The sequence below is a fragment of the Spodoptera frugiperda genome, chromosome 26, assembly GCF_023101765.2.
Source record: "Spodoptera frugiperda isolate SF20-4 chromosome 26, AGI-APGP_CSIRO_Sfru_2.0, whole genome shotgun sequence".
Classification (NCBI taxonomy): domain Eukaryota; kingdom Metazoa; phylum Arthropoda; class Insecta; order Lepidoptera; family Noctuidae; genus Spodoptera; species Spodoptera frugiperda.
The window spans coordinates 11148555-11171313 of record NC_064237.1 but is presented as its reverse complement, the minus strand read 5'-3'; the positions used below and the strand labels follow the sequence as shown (position 1 = coordinate 11171313).

The 22759-nt window shown below is 38.6% G+C and overlaps 3 protein-coding genes across 9 annotated transcripts in view; 2 read left to right on the top strand and 1 right to left on the bottom strand.

The window, feature by feature from the left end:
* Window positions 1-6770, top strand: part of LOC118264650 (lethal(2) giant larvae protein) — a 58293-nt gene extending 51523 nt beyond the window's left edge. For 3 of the 7 annotated variants that reach the window (XM_050705096.1, XM_050705094.1, XM_035577233.2), the window contains exons 17-25: window positions 164-369; window positions 667-807; window positions 1122-1306; window positions 1738-1831; window positions 2103-2198; window positions 2641-2766; window positions 3167-3293; window positions 4278-4321; window positions 4726-6770. In XM_050705096.1, coding sequence (XP_050561053.1) covers window positions 164-369; window positions 667-807; window positions 1122-1306; window positions 1738-1831; window positions 2103-2198; window positions 2641-2766; window positions 3167-3293; window positions 4278-4321; window positions 4726-4848 — 1142 coding nt within the window. In that variant the 3' untranslated portion in view covers window positions 4849-6770. Of the gene's footprint in view, window positions 1-163; window positions 370-666; window positions 808-1121; window positions 1307-1737; window positions 1832-2102; window positions 2199-2640; window positions 2767-3166; window positions 3294-4277; window positions 4322-4645 lie in introns of all 7 variants that reach the window. The other 4 variants (XM_050705099.1, XM_050705100.1, XM_050705098.1 and 1 more) reach the window with 4 other exon arrangements.
* A 740-nt stretch (window positions 6771-7510) lies between these two features.
* On the top strand, window positions 7511-11867 carry LOC118264666 (gastrula zinc finger protein XlCGF28.1). The gene is made up of 7 exons (XM_035577251.2): window positions 7511-7737; window positions 7818-8184; window positions 8713-8973; window positions 9361-9559; window positions 9833-9922; window positions 10053-10199; window positions 10656-11867. Exons 1-7 carry the CDS (start codon window positions 7615-7617, stop codon window positions 10792-10794), a joined length of 1326 nt encoding a protein of 441 aa, XP_035433144.2. The 5' UTR covers window positions 7511-7614; the 3' UTR covers window positions 10795-11867.
* Window positions 11868-12016: 149 nt separating this feature from the next.
* Window positions 12017-22718, bottom strand: LOC118264783 (coiled-coil domain-containing protein 40). The gene is made up of 19 exons (XM_035577415.2): window positions 22386-22718; window positions 21765-21877; window positions 21107-21245; window positions 20171-20257; window positions 19629-19761; window positions 19152-19309; window positions 18705-18818; window positions 18288-18418; window positions 17387-17529; window positions 16318-16418; window positions 15955-16137; window positions 15436-15681; window positions 14934-15102; window positions 14424-14632; window positions 13879-13998; window positions 13700-13795; window positions 13135-13335; window positions 12839-12997; window positions 12017-12492 (listed from the first exon to the last, which is right to left on the bottom strand). The coding sequence occupies exons 1-19, from the start codon at window positions 22605-22607 to the stop codon at window positions 12103-12105; spliced, it is 3114 nt and encodes a 1037-aa protein (XP_035433308.2). The 5' UTR covers window positions 22608-22718; the 3' UTR covers window positions 12017-12102.
* Window positions 22719-22759: the final 41 nt, after the last annotated feature.

Genomic DNA, 22759 nt, shown 5'->3' with positions numbered 1-22759 from the left:
TATGACTTTAATAAACTAATTAAAAAGTACCATAACTAATTTTTATTTATTTATTTAATTCAAAAGTTACAACGGTAGATAACCAATTAAAGCAACTTACAACTAAAAATCTTTTAATGCATTTCACAAACAATTATTGAAATAAAACCTATGTCATTCTCAGCACAAAACTCCACCCCGACTCTATGGGCGGGTACGAACAACGGCACAGTGTACGCGTTCACGATAAGCGTGCCCAGCACGAACAAGAGGAAAGACGAGCCCGTGACGTGTCAGCTCGCCAAGGAGATACAGCTCAAGCACAGGGCGCCCGTCATCGGCATCACTGTCCTCGACGGAGCCGCCGTGCCACTGCCTGACCCACTCGAGGTACGTTGTAGTAGCATCAGGCTGCTTTAGACTCTTTATGCTCTTAGAGGTTTTTGCTAATGTAATAAAATTACTATGTATATTTAATATGTGGTGTTTTAGGTACTATGTGAATTAATTTAGTCGATATTGAAACCAGACTGAACAAATAGCTCTTGGTTTCAACAGAGATCAAAATTCCAACTTCATTTGAAGTGTTTAACGTAAAGGTTGGTTTCCAGAATACGATACTGACCGTCTTAAACAAGTGGAATTATGCTACATAATGGCTAATAACAAATGTCCCCCTCCCCCCAGGTGGAGCGCGGCGTGTCCCCCCTGCCGGAGGGCGGGCCGCACCGAGTGCTGATAACGTCGGAGGAACAGTTCAAGGTGTTCACTCTGCCCTCACTCAAACCTCACAACAAGTACAAGCTCACCGCGCACGAGGGCGCACGGGTATGTTATTCATAGATATTATATTTGATGTACCTTTTTTTAATACGATATTTTACTATAAGTATTCTTAAGTGCTCAATTATTTAGGTGATGCAGAAAATGTATTGTATGACTGATTAATATACAATTAAGTTACATTTTCCGAAGCACGTCCGCAGCTATTAACGTTAACGTTATACCATTTGTAGCTTCGGAAACCCCGCTGATTGATGCTGAATGTTGTTAGTGATGATACAATTTACTTGTTTAATGTTAGAGTTGGCAAAATAACTAAAAAGACATGAAATACTTATAGTAATATGATTAAATTCCAGGTCCGTCGCACAGCGTTCGCGTGGTTCGAGTGTGGGTCTGGCGTGTCGAGTAGCCCGGGGGGGACGGGCCCCCGCCACCGCGAGTGGTGCCTGCTGTGCCTGACCAACCTGGGCGACTGCCTGGTCCTCAGCCCCGACCTGCGCAGACAGCTCAACGCCGCCGCCGTGCGCAAGGAGGACATCAAGTCAGTTCACGTACAATTTTAAATAAAGGGAATCGTCTTAATAATACTATACTGAATGCCCCATCAAAATCAGTTCAGCCATATGCAAGATAATCGCGCCCAATCTTACAGATCACAGTACATTTATATACAGTATGAGACTGGCTCGCGTCTTCCTGTCATGGCGCATTTACATTAGTCGGTTAGACCGTATTCGGCTGCAGGCCGTATTCGGTCACCAATTAATATAAATAGGTATTCGTTTGGCCGTATTCGGTTTGGCCGTATTAATTCGGTTCCTGTTAAACCGAATGCGGCTGCCGCCTTCGGTGACCGACCTACGACCGACCTAATGTAAACGCGCCATCACGGAGATGCCCGCTTTGTTTCGAGCTCAATCGGAGCCCTTAGGAATTAATTAATTTACTAATAAAAATGTGTTATTGTTTCAGTGGTATTTCAAGTTTATGCTTCTCGAAACGAGGCGAAGCTCTCTACTTGCACTCCTCATCCGAATTACAACGGATTACTTTGTCAGCTACTAAGGTACGTGCTTATGAAAACTAAACCTTACACTACTCAACATAGAACTGAATTTTGTAACATTATATTATTTATTTATCTTAAACAAATATGCTGCTACTTGTGATAGAATAGAACTCGATTATAACATCAGTTGTGTGCTTTTTGAAAGTAAACCTTACCATACTTAACATAGATCTCAGTTTTATGGCATATTGTTAATTTATTTTCTAAACTGAACCTTATACCACATGGGATAGGACTTAATATAACATTGTTACATATTGTTGTATAGGTAACGATCGCCCAGTGCCACATTATCCTGTCCCCGTGGGCCGCGGCACTCCGCGGGGCCGTGGAGGAGCCCCCACTCACTAACGGAGAACACAAGGTTGGTACAATTCATCAGTAACTTGTATTTATGTTGATAAACACTATTTATGAAGTTTGGTGTATGTTTTAGACTAGGGATTCAAGATTCGTTCGTCGCTCTGATTGGCCGGCTCGAATTAACCAACCAATCAGCGTCGAACGCGCTCTTGTTTCAATTTTGTTAAATATAAAACAAACTCGTACTAAGTTCTCTGATCAAAATACCTGGCTTTGATCATTTAGTTTACTTTTCTTCAATAGATTTCAAACTTAATTACAAATAGTAAAGGTTTGAAATGTATTAGATTAACTTAGCAAATTAAATTGTCTTAAACAATTTACTTTAAGTCTTACGTCTGCTACGTAAGACTTAAAGTAGTAACAAATGAAGCCGTAGATACAGGTTGTTCTAAATGTCAGTTTATTTAATTGAATAATAATAATAAATTGTCGTTCCGCAGCCGGAGGAGTCGGTAGAAGCCCCGCACGACGTGACGGCGGTGTCGGCCGACATCACGGTGGACTCCGTGCGGGACCACACCGCCGCGCCCGAACAGGCGCCGCCCGAGCTCAACATCAACCTGCAGGTCGGGGGACACTACTGCTACACATCATTTATGTCCATTTTCATTTTATACAGTAGACTAAACATACAGGATTTTAAGATCTTTTAAAGTGTTACTACACCAATCACCCTTTACATTTAGTTTGTACATTTAGTTAATTTTTATTAACAAAATTTGTTTATAGAAAAGTAGTATCTAAGCATCGGAAATATGGTCCATTTTTAAGAGAGTGAGAGAGTACATCGTTGTCCGCTCCGGCATTTAATGATGATAATGTTTTTCAATAAGTGATTACGTCAAAATATACCTTCTGGTATAGTACCTTTTTGAAGTTGACTAATCGAGCACCTACATATAATCATTCTGAATTTAAACAACTTTACGTAATATTCTCAATGAAACTATGTCAACCGCCAAACAGAACTCGCAAGTGAACACATCCTCGATGGTGGTGAAGACGACGACGCGCACGATGGTCAACGACACCAACGGCGACGGCACCACCACCACTACCACCACCACCACCACCAACTCCACCAGCGAGAACAGTGAGTATCTGCGTCACAGACACACGTAGGATAGATCCTATTTAAATATATTTTTTATTTATTTATTTATGTATGTACTATAGAACCAACAAAAAATCTCATCATATATAAACTCATAGTTGGCGCGGTAGCTGGGCAACCTGTAGCGGGTTCGATTCCCAGCACGAAGCTATATATTGTGTAATCCACAAATTATTGTTTCGGGTCTGGGTGTCCATGTATGTTTGTAACCCCCACACGACACAGGAGAAAATACTAGTGTGAGGCAAAGTTACGAAAAAAGTCCTTACCTAGTATACAAACAAATTCATCAAAGTTGTTTCAGTAATGTATGTAACAAACAGTATTACTTATATATGTGTATCAAATATTATCTTTATTGTGTGTATTACTAGTTACAGAACCTAATTAGTTATCTAATTAAAAAATTTACCATTTTACAATTTTTGCCTTCAACAGTAAACGAAAATCCCTTTTAGTTTCATTTTGAAAATCTGTCTTCTATTTTGTAGTATTGAAATCACTTATTTATTTAGTTTTATTTCCAGGATTATAACTTCCCCACCAATAAAAATATGATTTGCATGAAAGCAAACAATACGCTATGAATTGGCTTTCTTTGTATACAAATTTTTACATAATTGTTTATAAAGCAAAGCTTTTGCAGTGCCCCGAAATAATATTTTTATTGTATAATTTGTAATGGTATTGGAAACGAATAATTTCGATGACAAACATTCCGTACGTATGTCTTTTGGCGACGTTGATGTAACAATTAATGTAATTACAACGTAATCCATACAATTATGCAGCTAAATTATATTCATTTCTTAATAGAAATTATTCGTTCCCGACCATTATTATAGTGTCAAGATCTACCATAAAATGTCTAAGATATAATTCGCTTCATACACCATTTTATATGTTTATGTTCCATGTTTATCCGTTTCTATGTTTGACGGGCGCTTTGTGTTTTGTTTGTAGTCCTAGAGCACAGTCGCGAGGAAGGAGTCATCACGCGCATCGAGGTATCCCACACTTTGCTTTCATAACTACCTTACCTTACCTACAATAACTTCTACATACCTTGCATGATACTATTCCAAGTATTCTAGCAACTTTCTACCGATTATTTAGCTTCATACGCCTCTATTGATAATCCTTATAGATTCCTCTTTCCAGAACTATCTAGACTAACAATAACTAAATTTAAATTGTGTTTTAACCGACTAACTTACTCTACGCAATGTTGTGGCGTCCGCTCGTGTGATGTTCGTACAGGGATCATTCATCTCCATGGATAAATTATAGAAAAAAGAGTTAAACAAGATCGTTTTGGCAATAATCTCCAGTAGACCCTGGTAAACACGCGCGGTCGCCACGAGTTGCCGAGAAGAACGTTCGGTGGTACTCATGAGGCGGTGTTACACAGACGGGCACGGTGACGGTGCCGGCCGGCACAGACCCGAAGCTGATCCTCGAGATGTTTGACCGGCAGCGCTCCCCCCTCAGCGTGCCCGTGCCGCCGCAGGCCGCCGCCGCAGAAACCAACTAGCGCGCCCGCCTCGCCCGCACTCGCTGCGATACCGGTCCTAGGCACTGTATTCCCATTGTTCTGGCTAGCGTGTGACGTATACTGCTGTATCGTCCGCCCGGTATTAGACCACCGATTCATGAAGACGTACCGGTAATTTTATCATTTGACAAGATTGTATTAAGAGTGACAACAGTTAGTTTTACAATTACAGTAGAACTCCAATTATCCGAATTAATGGGGACCGGGACCCATTCGGATAATCAAATATTCGGATAATCGGATTATTTAAAAAAAATTGCCATTGAAAAGAAATAAAAGCTACGTTTTGATATTGCACTATTTTTTTATTGAATTAAATTGCGGGAGGAAGTCAGTGTAGGCACAACGGCAAGTTAAGACAAGTCAAGTCAAGACTTGACGCGCAAACTCTGGCTTCGCGGGGGGGGGGGAGAGAATAATAACGCACTTAGACTTTTTTGGACAATTTTTGTGATTCGGATAATCGGCGATTCGGATAGTCGGAGTTCGGATAATTGGAGTTCTACTGTAGTCTAATTTCTAAACGTATTTATAGAATAAATTTCTTTCTTTGCCTAGACAGCTAAAGGTACTGCCATGAAATAATTTCTTAATAATAAAGTCAATTTGGTTACTCTAGGTATACAAAACTATATCATTGGGAGCATTTTCTGTACATTTATGTATTAATTCCTTCTTGTTATAAGGTCTATTTGCATTTTATTATCTTAACTCTATAAACTATTATTTACTATTACGTGGCTTGCATGTTTATATTATGGCGATTATTTGGATGTAATTTTCTTTGCAATGTTGTGTATTATTTAGTTAAAAATATAAATAGATGCTTATTCTGTACTTAACAGTATCACGTGAATTTTCTATTAAATGAGATTATCTTATCTTCATTATTTAATTGCTGTTAGTTTTTTGAAACATGGCAACCCGAGAGAAGCTTCAGAGCTGTAGTATGTTGACGAGATGCTTACTGGCGACTGGCGAGCAATCCATAGCGACAATATATGGAGGATGTTATGTTAGTACAAACCCGGAGCGCCATAGCAACGTTTGTTGTATCCAGCAATACTGCAATATAATTGTGGATTGTTTTAAGTAATTTATAGTTAAGAGAACAATGTGAAATTAATATTCTAATTTAGCTCGTTAAGTTAGTATTTGGAACATTCGGAGTGAATGTGATGTGCCTATTTATTTCTTTTTTAATATAATAAAGATTGTATCTAGGTGATAGAATAGAAAAGTTTTTGACAATTAGTAATGACTAGAATATATTTTATTATGAATAGCATTTAGATTTTCCACAGCAAGTTGGAGTAAACATTTTTATTGCCAATTTTATATTAATATTATGAAGAAAAATTGTTGTATTACCTTGCAGTGTTTCACTTGAATTGTATATTCAGTAAATATTAATTTTAATAAATTATAATGTTGTACGAATGAAAGTTTTATGCAATATTTTTTTAGCTTTTTAAACGCGTTTTTGCATTTTATGTAACCAGTTTGCAATTTTATTTTGTGCCTACCTTAATTGGAATGTTGTGTTATGTTATTGGAGCGATGGCAGCTAGCTGTATGAGAACGTAATTGAGCACATCTTACTACACATCACAAGTCGTGATATAAGGGGATTGATTTATTGTTTTAGACATATATTTTATTCATAGATATAAGTTAATGTGCCTGTCTTTTTTTGGTAAACGTTGGGCCGTTCCTGGCCCATGTCGACATAGTAACATTTACTGTAGGAAGCGTCAAGGGTACTCGTATGGCGTCCAAAATGCTTCTATTTATAGTATATACAAATTTTCTCCTTATACTGTGGCATTTTATTAAATTTGATACGAAGTTAGCAATTTGTATCCAACATTCTTACAAGAAAATAAAAGCTAAGACTATGATATTGTGTTTTTCATTAATTTCTTACCCATTCCTGATTATATTTTTTATATCACGACCTTGGCAAGAAAGCACCCGGCCCACCTGATGGTAAGTGGTTACCGTAGCCTATGAACGCTACCACTTCAATTTAATAAGGATTAAAATATGACCTATTGTTGAGATAGAAGTATCCAAGCTACTCAACTGTCTTTCACGATATATTTTCTCTACCACATTCATTTAACCAGTTATGTTACGATTCCTGTAATTTAATAAAGGTGAACCCTATTGCCATAAACCGGCCACAAATCCAATAGAGAAATATAAGAATTTAGCTTTAGAACTAAAACTTGTTAGTTGCGACGAAACTACTTCACCAATATGATAATCAAGTTTATGCAGATTGATAGAAGAGGTATTCTTTCAAAAGAGTTCATGTTATGATATACATAATTAATTTAAAATGAGTAAAAAGGATTTCCAAAAACCAATTGTAAGCTGTTATCATCAAGTGTTCAAGATGTTAAAAAAATATTTACTTCCCTGCATACCACAATAACGAATCTTTTTGAATCAACATAGGCTTATCAACTAATTAATTACTACTAATTTATTGAAAACTGATTAGGGGAAATGGGAAATATTTTGTTTTAATCAAACGATTGATGAGAAGTATCATTGGCTGATTTTTAATTAAATATTTTATCGTGTAGCAACAAAACTAGAAAATTGACACATGACACGTGCTGATGTCACACAAACATGTCATTTGTCAAATAAAGTGCGTGAAACGTCAATATGTCATATGTTTTGAAAATAATTTCTATTGATATTTTGTAAAATTAATCAAATAAAAAAGGTAACATGGACCTATGCAGGGTCTGTCTTGTACCTGAACCTAATAAGGATATATTGTCTGAATCACTAAAGGCGAGAAGTGACAATAAAAGTTTTGCCGAGATTTTTATGTTTTGTTTCGACATACAGGTAAACAACCCGTTGTTTGATTACTATACGCCTGTCCTAGTTTCCATAATATCTAAATAATACATTCCACCCCTTCTTAGGTTGACGAGGACTCAAAAATCAGTACAAAAATATGTATAAAATGTTACGGTAAAGTTAAAACATATTATAACTTTAAATGCCAAGCTGTAAAAAGCGATGCTTACTTAAAACTACTACTTGAGGAAAGCAGTGTTAAAAATGAGGTATTTTTACGAGATGATAATGATATAAAGAATGAACATGATCAGCCACCATCACCATTGAGTGATGACCCTCAGGAACCAGAGGTAATGGTGAAGGATGAACCAAAGGATGATGGTCTTTACAAAAGTGAGGATGACTCGCATGATTATGACGATGACAATGTGTTGTTAAGTGTAATTAAGAGTATAAAGTATGAATATGTTGAAAATGATAGCAAAGACGGTATGTATCTTTTATCACAATAAATAATAAAATAAGAGTTATTATTCTACCATAGCTAATTCTAATTAGACCCTGAAAACATTCCAAATCAATTTTAAGTTGTGGTTCCCAACTGGTGGTCTTTCCAAAATGAATAAGTGGCAAGCCCCTGCTTTTAAAATAATAAATAAAAATATAAGTACCCACATGGCACACACTTTTAGTTTCCAGAGCAACTAAAAATATTTTCTATATAACTTGTATAGAAATAATGAGTTTCTAAATTGTATAATCTTGTACCTATATGTAGGCAATATAGCTTCATTTTATCTTCTCAACCATACATTATATATTTAGTTTTATATTGCTTTGATTTATTTCTAACATAATATTTACAAACAATAGAACTTAAACCTTAAATAAAAATTATCATGTTTTACTCACATACATTAGTGGAGAAAAGCTCTACTAGCTGTGAGTCACAGAAGGACTGTTCAAACTTAATTTTTAGTTAGTTAAAATAAAAGAAAACTAATCTTTTGTTTTAAGAACAACCTGTAAAGAAAAAGAGGAAAAAGAAAGATGCTGTTGTTAAGACTAGCTCGGATCCTATTAGGCAGATATGTGAAGAATGTGGCAAAGCCGTGAAGGACCTGAAGGCTCACTCCTACCTCCACATGCCAGTGTCCTGCCGCAAGCGCTTTAAGTGTAAAACTTGCGACAAAGTATTCTCCAGCCACAGCGCAAGAAACAAACACAATAAGATAAAACATTTAGGAATTAAAAAGCAATGTGAGATATGTAATAAAAGTAAGTAATCCACTTTTATATCAGTTGATACAGTAAGGTTAGAATGTAATATTATATTATTGGCATAAGTATTGTTAAAGTCACAAGGAGTTGCTGGATACAGGTCACTTCCAATCGGCCTATCTGAAAGTAATTGGGGGCACCCTATATTCAGCATTGGACGCCTTATGGCTAATATAATGATGATGATGAAGTATTGTTAATGGTATTATGGGCATAAAAGTCCCATTTAAACGAGTATGACATTTAATATCACTCACCTAATACAATTCTAAGCTATCTTATTAGCTGAGAATCTTTACATTGAACTTATCATAAAAGACATAAATATTTATAAATATTAATTTACCATATATGATATCTAACCAATCTCATTGTATTTGACAGCGGTAACACATCTCAAGCAGCACATACGCCTGATTCACAATCGCTCGTCGCTACCATTCTGCTGCGTGTCGTGTGGGCGCAGGTTCATTTCCAAGTCGATGCTAGACCTGCATATGACGTCACACACCAAAGACCGCCCGTTCCCCTGCCCGGAGTGCGATAAAAAGTTTTCGTGTAAACAAAGAATGCTTCTTCATAAGTGAGTAGTATTTTGCATATTTTGTTACTCAAAAAAGTTGACTTATTTAACGCTTAGGTTTTACAATCATGATTTTAGTCGCACTTAATTCCAGACTACTACAGTAATATCAAAAATACAAATATTGTAAAACCCTCGATCCTCAAGCATGCCAAAATCGTAAAATACTTTCAAGATTTTGTACTCAGCAGTGGCAATAGATTTGAAAAACTCATAAGTAGTTATTAGTAAATTTATATGTCCATATTTAACACATACTTTTCTTTATTTCAGACGTCAAGTGCACGACAAAGAGAAGACACACTTATGTCAATTATGTTCCAAGAGCTTCTTCAAGAAATATCATTTACAAGTACATTTAAGGTAATATTCCACAATAATACAGGTACTAGGTAGTGAGATCGGATTTTCACCTTTATATTATTCAGTAATAGAGCTGAAAATTGTGTAATTAAATAATGACATTCACGTCGCAATATTATTTCTTTTACAGGAGTCATTCCAAAGAGAAGCCGTATGCATGTCCAGAATGTGGCAAATGTTTCTCCACCACCACGATCCTCAAGAGTCACCGGGAGATCCACAAGGAGGAGAAAGCCTATAACTGCACTCTCTGTGATATGTCCTTCAAAAAGAAAAAGTAAGTAATCTTTACGTATACCTACTATCACAATCTAATCCCATACTATTGCCGTCATTGAAACTGCACGGTTGGTGCGGTGGCTGGGCAACCGGCTGCCGCGCAACGTGTAGCGGGTTCGATTCCTGTACGGAGCAACTTTTTGTGTGATCTACAAATTGTTGTTTCGGGTTTGGGTATCATGTGTATGTGAACTTGTATGTTTGTAAACGCACCCACGCCATAGGAGAAAAAAATCATACGTAAGCAAACTCGTACTAAGCCCTCGGACAGCTTGGGGACCGCAGTTAAGTCTCCAAATATTTAAGAGATACTCTCGCCTCACTTACCAACTCACGCTCATACTTGAAATTCTAGGTGTAAAAATACTAACAATTGAATAGTTTCTTGGTAATACATATCTCACTGAATGAAGAATATTTAAAGCCAATACTAATTTCGCCCTTCTCCCCTCAGCTACCTAAACGTCCACATGATCAGCCATACGAAGGTGAAGCGCTACCCGTGCCAGTACTGCGGCGTGAAGTTCGGCCGCTCAGACCATCGCAAGCGGCACGAGTACACGGCACACGAGAAGAACTTCATCAGCGCCTGACAAGAACACTAAGTTACACCACTTTCACAGTTTTCTAAGTGTAGTGGATATTTTTCGATGGTGACGCCATCTATATAGCGAATTTTACACTTTAGAAGTTTTGTAAAAGTTAATGACACTGGCGGGATTTATACGGCCCTCTGATTCGCCCTACCTACCTATTAACACTCTCAATATACGAACTATTTAACTCCTATTGCATTTCTGCTACTCTAGTTTAGACAAATGTCATAAATACATGAATGGAGTAAATAGGATATCATATTTCGTACATCTGCTTGTATTGTACTTAACTATTCAACTTTTAAACTCGGTCTTCGTACTGTATGCTTACAGCACTATATCATGTTCTATAGTAGATAGTAGGCTACTCGTCTAGTGATATGAATTTATGAAATCTTTCTTTTAACTTCTGTTAAACGCTTGTGTCATTAACTTTTCGAATTTTCTTAATTTGGTGCGTCCAAATCTAGTGTATATTATTTCATGTTCACACGCCGCCCGCGTGCAATTCGTGAGATGTTCACAAGTTGCTCGCGAGGAATACATTCCCTAGATGTGGACGCCCCGTATCATATACAGTTTTATTTTAATCTTACAAAACGGTGCTCTTAAGTTCAAAGTCGTGGTCTATCAGCGGTGTAGTGTATTCTCGAAAACGTTTGGACCAATCGGAAAATCCAAATTATTTATTGATTGTTTTTCATTATAAAAAAAATTGTTGAACATTTTATTATGGCGATATTCTAATTTCGATAGGTCAACAAAACAAATAGCCACGAAGTAAGCAACAGTAATTGCAATTGCAACGCACTTCAGACTGTAAATCTGAGAGGTTGTGTTATATTTTTTTACTATTTACTATATTATTAAGTAATGAGTTTTATTCCTGTGATGGGTCGACCAACCAGAACGGCTTTAAAACATTCATCCTTCGGTGTGGTTATATTGCTTTAAAACCGTTAAATAAATATATGCTTGAAATATTGTTTGAAGATGGGTAATGTTGAGTTATAAGAATCGTTTGACTTTTATTTATGTTATAAAAATAAAATCTATGAGATTTATAAAAATGTTTTTGATTTCAACAACATCATAAGGAATTTCCTGATCGTATTAGATACGATGCCAGAGTTAAACACATTACTATTAAAATGTTTAGCCTCACAGATTCTGGCACATTATTTTGTCATACCACCTTCTTTTGAAGAATAGACGCGGCTTTATTCATTTAAAACACAATTTATTACACAACACATATCACACAAAACACAATAAAGATTACAAATTGAGAATAAATAACTGGATTCAAGTCTGCTCTTGCAGTTCTTCAGGTTGGCTGCTCTCCTCCTCAAGAACCATTCCCATTCTTGCCTTGGCGGCATCAAGAATGTCTTTATCACTTAGGACGAAGGCATCGTTCAGGATGGCGCAGGTCTCGGAGGCAGCCAGGCGGGGGCTCCCTCCTGGAGAGAATATGTTCAAGGTGTTGGATATACTCTCCAGCTTGTCCTCAAGGTGTGGGTGCTCGTTCTCCAGTACCCCCACAATGTACCGCAGCCGTTCATTCAACTTCCTCGCTTGCTCGTGTTCTGCTAGCACTTGGTCTTTCGGCTTCTTACAGCGCACTGACTGCCGCTTTATAGCGGTGGCGAGCTCAGTGCCGAAGCGTTGCGCCCTGACTACTCGTTCGAGGAGCTACGAAATAAGGAAATACTTGTAGACATTTGAGTAAATCTGGTGGAGATAGGCACCGATTTTCAAAAGCAATAACATATTTCTAACTATCGTCGAATCTAGTTTTATGGTGCTCCCACACAGCAGTTATATAACGTTATACAACATTGTGTAACATTTATATCAGCATGTAACATACTCTACAACCACTGTTAAAATTTGTTTAAACACAAATGTTATTGTTACACATTGTTGTATAACGTTATATAACCGCTGTGTGGGAGCACCATTACAATAAAAATGAGTAGGATGCTATGTTAGCACTTCTATTCATTGGCTACGACTACACATGTACACTGTCACTGACCCAATGTTTGGTCCGCTCGGTGACCATGGTCTCCTTAATGAGCTCCGCGACGCGCTCCTCCATCTGCGAGTTCTTAGCGTTGGTCTCGGCCAGCTCGCGGTCCAGGCGTTCCTGGTCCTTCATCAATTGCTCCATTTGGGCTTTCGCGTCTGTTATTTCCTGGAATATAATATTGGTCATCTTTTTTGTTATTCACTAGTTAATCGCAATTTAATTTTGCTGTATCGTCATAACTTGCACTATTTAAACAATGAGAGCTCCACAGCTGCCTATTTCCTAATAAATTAGTAAGTTACCTTAGAAACTCTGTTAACATCAGACTTAGCAAGTCTCAATTTGTGATGGTAAGTAGACTGCGAAGTGTTGGAACCTCCGTGGGACTTCTCGACGGCTGCAGCAGCCCTCGTCTTCTCCATGGCGGTGTCTCGCCGCGTCACGAACAGTGCCAAGTCATCGGCCAGCTTCTCACTAGTGCGACGGAGTTGTTCTCTACGGACCTAAAGAGGAAAAACAGGTATTCCAAGAAATTATATCATTGATGGAGAAGCCCAAAAATTGTTTTACGCTCAATTGACTGTACGATTAGTGCGGTGGCTGGGCGACTGGCCACCGTGCAACGTGTAGCGGGTTGGATTCCCGCACGAAAAAATTGTGTGATCCACAAATTGTCGTTTCGGGTGTCGGTGTCATGTGTATGTGAACTTGTATGTTTGTAATCACACCCACGACACAGGTGAAAATCCTAGTGTGGTGAAACGTATGAAAAAAGTACTACGACCGCTGTTGAGACTTGAGAATTTTTTTCCGTATGCTTCAGTAGAAACACCATGATCGACTGATCATAGCAAATGACCAACTCACCTCCATCCTATGTATTTCAGACCTCATCTGTCCTATTTCACCACTCAGAGACTTCGCAGTCGCTATGTTTTTCTTCAGTTCTACTGCTAATATACCCTAAAAACGATCAATATACAAGATAAAAAAGGAATATCCACCAAGAAAATAGTAGACGATTATAATAGTGATATACTGCCAACCTTCCTCTGCCAAATGAGTGCCTCCCTCTGCACTCTATCCAACTCCTGTGTGAGATTCATCTTCTCTTTGTCCAACTGCTCTATTTCCTCTTCCAGTTGGATTATTTCGGTTTCGGCATCCTGGGAAAGCAACCAATCTTGTAATATAAATAAATATTAACGCAAAACGTGTTCGTCATTGTTAGGTCAAAGTTTTTTTTATATGTGAAAACAAAAAAATGTTAGCATCAAAAAATAGCATCCGGACACAGCTGGGGCAAAGACACAAGTTGCGGATAGAAGAGCATTGCTGGAGTATCTTAGAAAATGTGGCTGGTAAATCTTCCAATGCCTCACATGAGAACGTAAGCCGTGGGAATCTTTTACTCCTTTTTTTTTTGAGGGGGGAAAATCATCCAATGACTTCTCCCACCTTGGGCGAGGGGAGAGGGAGTGTCAGACTCTTACTGACTAAAAACCACCCCGTTCCTTCTCCTGGTTTTCGAGCCGGAGCCCCGGTAAACCCGCTAGGTAGTCCGCAGCTCCGGATATCTTTTACTCCTTACCTTGAGATTAGCAGCGTATTCATGTGATATGGCGAGGTTGCTTCTCTGCGCGTTTTCGTTCCTCTCGGTGGCGTCCTTGCGCGTGCGCTCCAGGACCTCCAGCCTCCCGCGTAAGGTCCGCAGCGAGCGCTCCACGCGGTTCCTGTCTGCCATCACCGTGTCCGACTCCGCTTGGATACGCATTATTTTCTGCTCGCAGATTTGGATCTCTGGAAAATAAAATAACGTCAAAATGGATTTTGGTTTCCTAGAGAAACTAGGATTAGACACAATATAAGAAATTGTTATAGTATTTTTATATCATTTTTCCCTTATTCGTTCTTCTCGCAACAACAAGACTCATTGGCGATTAGAAGACTCAATCCTGGACTCTTTTTAAAGTAATTCCATTTCGTTGTTTTCAACCGGGGAGAGCCATGACTTCGCGATTTTACACAAAAAATGAAACAGAAATAAATTTATCGTCTTAAATGTCTGTGGAACATAAACAAATAGAGAATGGATGTTAACGTTTCTTGATGAGGTTGATGTCGGTGACCATGATGTGGTGCTGGTCTGCCAGTTTGACGACGTGGCCCTGCTGCCTCAGCCACTCGTGCTGCATCACCTCCGTGCGATCCCGCAGGCACTTGATCTGCTTCTCCAGACCCTCGATACGACGCTCTTGAGGGGACTTCATCTGATGGCAGATTTCAATAATGGGGCGTAAGAATTATTTGCATTTGGATAAATTTATCTTTTATAAAGAAAAATACATTTATGTTATAAAACGTTTTCGAAGTTCTACTGTTGTCGATCTCTCGGTTTCGGATTGGGCTTTACAGATTTTTGCTTGTCAAAGCGTGGGCGTTTAGAATTCATTATGTCCGAATTATAACACGTTTATTCTCTATTACATAATAAAACAAGAACACAATATCATATAACAATAATATAACAGAAGCAGTAACACACACAGTCTACCTTTTCCTAGACATCATATAACTCAACAACATAAAGCATTTAAACTTACATCGAATATCTCCTTCAAAGCGGCAAATTTCTTTATGACGATGTCCTGTTCTCGCTGCTTCCTCATCAGGACTGACAGCTTGTTGTCATACTCCGCCTGCAGCAGATCTATCTCATGCTCCTTCTGCTTCATCAGAGCCTGCTTCTCCTGCAGCACCGCCGCATTCTTCGCGTGACGGTTCCGCATTATCTCTATTTCCAGGAGTATGCGAGCGTGCTGGTTCTCCATTGTCATTAGGGATATTTCCTGTGAATAGGATAGCATTGAGAGAAGAAAATTCGGTTAGATTCATTAATTGTATATCAAAAAAAAACCTAATTGCTAAACAATTTTACCTACTAAAAGTTTTCGATCGGACTGTCTGTCGTTTTATGCTTAAAAGCTATTCTATTCTATCATGTGGTAAAGACTGATTTATTGGAGTTTTAATAGATACTCAAAGTCAAAAGTAAATCACGTGAATAATCTGTAGCCGCATCAGCAAGGCTATGACATGGGATAGAAGATTTACATCATCACCTGTTTCCTCGACATCTCCCTCATCTTCCTAATACCATTGGCCATGGACTCTACAGCTTTGTCGTTCAGCAGGCACTCCTGCAGGTTCAGCAGGATCTCATTCTCCAGCTTCATCTTAGACTCCGCCCTCCTGTCAAATTCCTTCTCCGTGCTTTTCAGTATATTCCGCATTGTTTGATTCTCCTGGAAAATTTAATGGAAATAGTCTTTAGAGTTATTTGATAGTTTTTTTTTTTTTAATAAAGGTACGTAACGTAACGCTCTGAACAATCTGTATAATCGGACAAGCGTAAATGCTGCTATTCTTTAGTATAAAATGGTGTTTCTTTTCTCTATTTTAGAGTAATATCGATGGCTACATACAGATTTAATCATCTCTTGATCGCGTTCCGTCATTTCAATAGACTCGGTCAATTCTTGGATTAGTGCTTCTAACGTCTGCCGTTTTGCGAACTCCACATCATCTGTAAAAAACAAAAACATAATTTTTAGGTCTTCTATTAATTTGACCTAGAGGACTACAGGTTATTGATTTATTTATATTGGAAATCGTGGGATCCGTTAGATCGTGGCGAGTCTGGATCGCTGATTGCCATTGCTTTCAGAGCCATTGGATACAAACGGTGAGTTGTTGTTTGGTATGGAAAGAACTAAGCACTAAACGATCCGTTTAGCATTAGACTGACACCTAACTTAACAGTAAAATAACAACTCAGTAAAGCTAGATGTGTTGCTACAACACGTCGTCCGCGTTTTCATTAGAGCCATAACACGAATTTCGCGATGTGGATGTTTTACTATGACTACAATGCGTTGGGAGCTATTTTTTCCCTTATTGAGCGTTTTCGGTCTTTGGGCGTAACAAATATATAAAAATATAACCGATAGATTCAAAGTTTTTTTTTCAATCAACAGAAGCGTGACACAGGTATGAAGGAAGGACGGCAGTAGAGGTGTTACAAAAGACACTCACGAGTTTTAGTAGCGTGTTCGATGTCGTAGATGTACTACAGAAGGCACTCACGAGTTTTAGTAGCGTGTTCGATGTCGTAGATGTACTACAGAAGGCACTCACGAGTCTTAGTAGCGTGTTCGATGTCGTAGATGTACTACAGAAGGCACTCACGAGTTTTAGTAGCGTGTTCGATGTCGTAGATGTACTACAGAAGGCACTCACGAGTTTTAGTAGCGTGTTCGATGTCGTAGATGTACTACAGAAGGCACTCACGAGTTTTAGTAGCGTGTTCGATGTCGTAGATGTACTACAGAAGGCACTCACGAGTCTTAGTAGCGTGTTCGATGTCGTAGATGTACTACAGAAGGCACTCACGAGTTTTAGTAGCGTGTTCGATGTCGTAGATGTACTACAGAAGGCACTCACGAGTTTTAGTAGCGTGTTCGATGTCGTAGATGTACTACAGAAGGCACTCACGAGTTTTAGTAGCGTGTTCGATGTCGTAGATGAGCTTGTCCTTGGTCATGGCGATCTCCTTGCTCTTGTTCATCTCCTCCATCACAATCTTCTTCGTGATGTCCAGAGAGTTGATCAGTGTGCGGTAGTTGTCTTGCAAGGCGCTGCGTATTTTAAAAACTCATTGAGGCGGGTACAGATACAACAAATCAGGCTTTTGTTATTTTTATTTTTATACCGTAATCGGGATGAATAGAATTTGAAGGGTGAATAGATACAAAAATGGGACGAACAGATGTTAGAATATTTTTCTAACATTCATTTCCCCTTCTTCTGTATCTATTAACTCTTTCTGCACCTATATACTCCTCTTCTGTATCTATTTACCTCTCTTCTGTATGTATTTACTCCTCGATTTCTATTCACTTCGTTTTACCATACCAAGTTCTGTTGAATGGTGGTTAAAAATATCAGAAGATTCACTTGCACGTTCGCTATAATAGGGTAGATGACTAATTTTTATTTTAATGTCCGTCTTGTAGATTATTTCAAAACATTAGACACGTATTTTTTATTTTCTTACGGAAACAAATACTTTCGAAGATATATCGATTTGAAATATCGCGTGACGTCACTTTAGAGTACGTTTTGTACTGAATAGTGACGTAGTTAGCTCCCACTCCTAAACTTTGATTCGTTTTATCTAAGTATGGTTATCTTATATGACAAAATAAAAAAATACGTGTCTAATATTTTTTCATTACCTAACAGACGGACTAAATAGATTTTTAATTTTCATACCCCGTCATCATCCCTATTATTATAGGCAGATTTATTTTTATTGGTGTTTATTTTATAAAAGACCGATATTCTTTGAGGCTTGCTTGTGAGTGTCATAATTATTTAATAAAACAATACTAACTTGTAATCATCGCGGACGGAGTCGTAGACCTTGTCACGTTGCGCGATGTTCACAATGACGGAGTTCCACAAGGAGACCAGGCGACGCTTGTCCAGTTCCAGGTCATCAAGCTCAGCTGCGTATGCAGTTACCTATTGGAAGAAAAATATCTTAATAATCTACTATGTTTTAAAGAAAAAACGATAGAAAAACCAGTATTTACACATTCCCAAGAATAAACTGCTTGCAATAAATCTGTAGTCTAGATTAAGCATCAAGAAACAAGATTTGAAACGTGGGACCAACCTTGTTTTGCCATTAGTGAAACAAAGCAATGTTTACCCAAGTTTACACGCAACTGCGTACTGCGTACTAGGTCAATACGCAGCAGACCACAAATTCAAGTTATATTTTCCAAAACCAGTTCTGAAAACTCACCCTATCGTTAACTTTCTCCATCTCCGTGTTCTTGATCTCTAACTGCTTCTTGAACATCTCCAGCCTGGACTCCAGCTTCCAGACTTCATTGCTCAAGCCGAACAGAAACATATCCTGCAAGTAAGCTGTTGATGAATAACTAATGATCTTGTTTCATCTATCTCCTTAATAAGTTAGTGCTGTAAGTAAGATCTAGAATTCGTTGGCAAATACGGCCATTTAGCTCGTGCTGGATTCACCACGTATAAGACTACAGGCCACAAGCAAATGGGAGCCCAGTAATGTACTTTTTTTGTGATTTTCGTACATTTTTGGGGTGAAACTTAGAAGATAGAAGATTGAGGACATCTCAATAATGTTTACTACAGTTCAGGTACCTACCTGACCTATAACTAATCACCGTCTCTATCCAATCAATGTTCAAGTATTGTCATCAGTTCATCTTACCAGTCGCCTCTTCTCAGCAGCGATGGCCTGCTTCTCAGCCCTCATCTTGTCCGACATGCGCTGGCTGACGGTCAGGTCGGAGTCGGTCTCGTTGCGCCACGCCTCCAACTGCCGGCACAACGCATTCAGGGCTTCCATCTCCTGTGTAGCTTCACGTTCTGGGTACGTACAAAATATATGGTTGAGGAAAAAGAGGTGTATTATTAACACCCTACTGGTATAATGTTTTGGTGTTCATAATAGAAATCCTTTATCTTACTAATAACAATAATAATTTGTCAGTACAGAAGAAGTTTCATATTTAATGCATATCTAAAAATTATTACAGTAACTACACTTTCATGAACTGAAAAATTATCATTTTTGACTGAAACTTGTTACCTGTCTTGATCTGTACCTGCCCCATATAAAATAAACTGCAACTAATTATCCACCTACTGTATTGATGCTTAAGGTCCAAATTAAATGTTCGCGTACCTCTAATTATATCTTCATCCAGCTTAGCCTTGACCTTCTTATGATTTTCCTGTGCCTCGCGGGCGCGCTTCTCTGCGGCTTCGCGCTCTAGGGTGCGCTGAGCAAGACTGTTTTCGTATTCTTCTATAAGGAGCTACATCAACAGAGTAAGAATATGAATACTTCAAAGAAGATAGTAAAATTAAAGCAAAATTATATAAGCGTTCCTACATCTGTACATACTCGCTAAATAATAATAAAATACTACGAAAATTCTACCCTTGAATGTCACATTTACAGCCGTACTCAGATACATTTAATGATTACCTACTTGAGACTATTCCTTAGTAACGATTTATTCATTGCTAAGTTTTATTAACCATTAAAGGATTCTGAGTACGACGGAATATCTGACTTTAACTAGCTGGAAGAAGTATGGATCCTAAACAAAATACAATAGATTAACGACGAATAAGTTGATTCTCGCCAGCTAGTCAAGCATGTGTATGTGGGTTCGTAACCGGGCAAGTACCTTCAACCATAATAGTAGGTACTGTACGTACCCTTTGCGCGTTGGTGTCATGGTCACTCTTGTAGATGGCTTCCAGCTCCTTATCATATTCCTGCTTTTGTAGTTTCAATTCTTCACGCTGTAAAGACAATGAAACATAACGTGTATAGTGAAATTTAAATAATATTTCATTTTACTTTAAATTATTCTAAAAGATGATGATAAATGGTCGAGTAGACTCAGTACGAGTTTGTTTTACGTTTGACGTGATATAAACGAAACCGCGTTCGGCGCTCTGATTGGTCGGCTCTAATGAATCAACCAATCGAAGCGCCGAACGCTGTCTCGTTTAGGTTTCGGTAAACGTAAAACAAGCTCGTGCTAAGCCCTTTGAATCTGTTAAAGTTCAGCTTTAACTTTAAAGTATTAGAAAATAACTTGTATGTATAGCAGACCTCATACCAACAAAACAGGCCAAATTTCATTTAAAGAATTTATAAGAACTATTTACTTTTTTTTTTTTTTTTTAACGCGATGGAAATCCTCATGGACTTCCCACGCCGTGGGGACGACAAGGGGGTGTGCCGGACTCTTACCGGCTAAAACCACCGCGGTGTTCCTCCACTGCCTGTGGCCGTGATCCGGGCTGCCCTCGCGGATTCACCGCACCCGGCAGGCTTCGACCTACCGCTACTTTTGCGGCAGGTCCCGCCACGTTAGTAGCCCTGGGGGGCTGCTTCCCTTCCTCGAGTAGCGCGCGTGGAACACTACGCTAACACCTACTCTCGCCTATACAGCGGAAAGAACTATTTACTTACGTCAAGTATAAGTTAAAGTTTAATATAAGAGTTATAATCTTTTTTTTTATTTATAGAATACGATACTTTAGAACCTTCTAATTTGAATTAATGCTTATAGTGCTTCTACCGTAGATCAAGTAACTTTAAATTATTCCCAAAATAGACTTCCTAAATACAAACCAACTTACAAGGTTGAGAATCTGTTCTTCAGCCAGTGCGTTCTCTTTGATGAGAAACTGTTTGAGGGTCTCCTGGAACTTCTGCATCAGAGGATGGGTCGCCTCCAGCACCGCTGGCATCGCATCTATTCCGCGGTTGGCGCGCCATCTGGTAGACACAAAAAGTATTGAATAAAAACCAGCGAAACATTTTTTTGGGAAAAACCGACAGACGAGCAGACGGGTCACCTGATGGTAAGCAATCGGAACCGCCTTTGGAAACCGGAAACACCTTTTGCCGTTGAGGAGATTGGGGATTGGTAATTGGGCCTCCGGTAACTTCACTGATACATTGTGAGTTTAAGAAAAATCCATGTTATTTGTTGTCGTAAGTAAAATAAAATTATCGAAATACCTACATATTCGGGTAATTTTGTCTCATACAGCAAAGTAAACTTTTGATATAATATACATATTACGGTTTGGATATTGTCTTTGAAAATTGGAATTATCGAGTATAATAAAGAATAATCGAGTGGCCCCTTTTGAATGAGACTAGGTAATAAGGTACCGGAGTATAATGGCGACATATCATGTGCAGAAAGTGGTAGGTACTTAGTATGGTTTGGTTTATTCTGCCTACATGCCCTTTAAGACTTATAAAACTCAGATTCAAGGAAATACGAACTCGTCAAAAGCTTCTCGTCCGGCCATATTGCAGCGGCATTGGTCGAGGGGACACTTGCAGCACGGACAGTCTCCTGCCCCCACCATCGGTGGGTCACATTCGCAGGTCGGATCCTGGAGACACAAATAATAGTTTTGGTGACTATTACCGTCAATCGTTTTCATTGAACGGCCTCGTTGGTCGAGTCGGGCAAAGTAGGTATTGTTGGCATTTTCAATTTTGTTAGTCATCATCATATCTGCCACAAGACGTCCGTTGATCAAGTCCCTCTAGCACAGTAAGGGTAACTAGTAGCAATAGGGAATAAGTATAAACCATAGATAACATAGATACTTATATTATTTCAAAAACTACAAGTTTCCTCGTTAAGAGCCATTAAGGTAGTGTTTCAGGGAATTATTTCCTATTTTTTAATACCAAAAATACCGAAAAAATAATGCCGCAAATAACTAAAGCCAACCCCAATTAAATTCGTACGTGGATACAGGAGGCGGTTTATCGTTCTACGTAGAGGACTAAGGCTCCCCCTTAGCCTTGGTTAAGCAGTGGATGTTTCACGGCCGATGATGATGATGTACCAATTAAATGGGTAGGTAGTAAGTATGTAAATATGAAACTAACGCGAAAGAAAGTGATCTTCTCACTCCTGTACAAGAGGCATGTTTCCTCGTGGATGACGATGTCGTGCTCATCCCGAGGACACTCGCAGTGCAAGCTGACCAGAGATTCCTCAGTTGTACTGTCCTCCGTGCACACGCACGGCATGGACTCCGACTTGGCCGACACCTCGGTTTCTTTCACATCCGTGCATTCACACGACACAGAATCCGACTTGGCCGACATCTTGGTTGCTTTCACTTTATAAGCTATTAAAAAACCAATGTAAGAATTAAAGACAATATTTTTAAGCACCCGATTGAAAATGAAAATTGATAATCAAAAAATGTCAGCGAAATCAAGTTTATTTGTTGCTAGACAACGGTTTTTTTTTCATA

Excerpts from the sequence above, each read along its gene's own strand:
- LOC118264666 (XM_035577251.2), top strand. The coding sequence starts at position 7,615 with ATGGACCTATGCAGGGTCTGTCTTGTACCTGAACCTAATAAGGATATA. Across the intron at positions 9,560-9,832 it reads CAAAGAATGCTTCTTCATAA|ACGTCAAGTGCACGACAAAG; the intron begins GTGAGTAGTATT and ends TCTTTATTTCAG. Across the intron at positions 10,200-10,655 it reads ATGTCCTTCAAAAAGAAAAA|CTACCTAAACGTCCACATGA; the intron begins GTAAGTAATCTT and ends TTCTCCCCTCAG.
- LOC118264783 (XM_035577415.2), bottom strand. The coding sequence starts at position 22,607 with ATGTCGGCCAAGTCGGATTCTGTGTCGTGTGAATGCACGGATGTGAAA. Across the intron at positions 15,103-15,435 it reads CTTTGAAGGAGATATTCGAT|ATGAAGTCCCCTCAAGAGCG; the intron begins GTAAGTTTAAAT and ends ATCTGCCATCAG. Across the intron at positions 13,796-13,878 it reads CACTCATTTGGCAGAGGAAG|GGTATATTAGCAGTAGAACT; the intron begins GTTGGCAGTATA and ends GATCGTTTTTAG.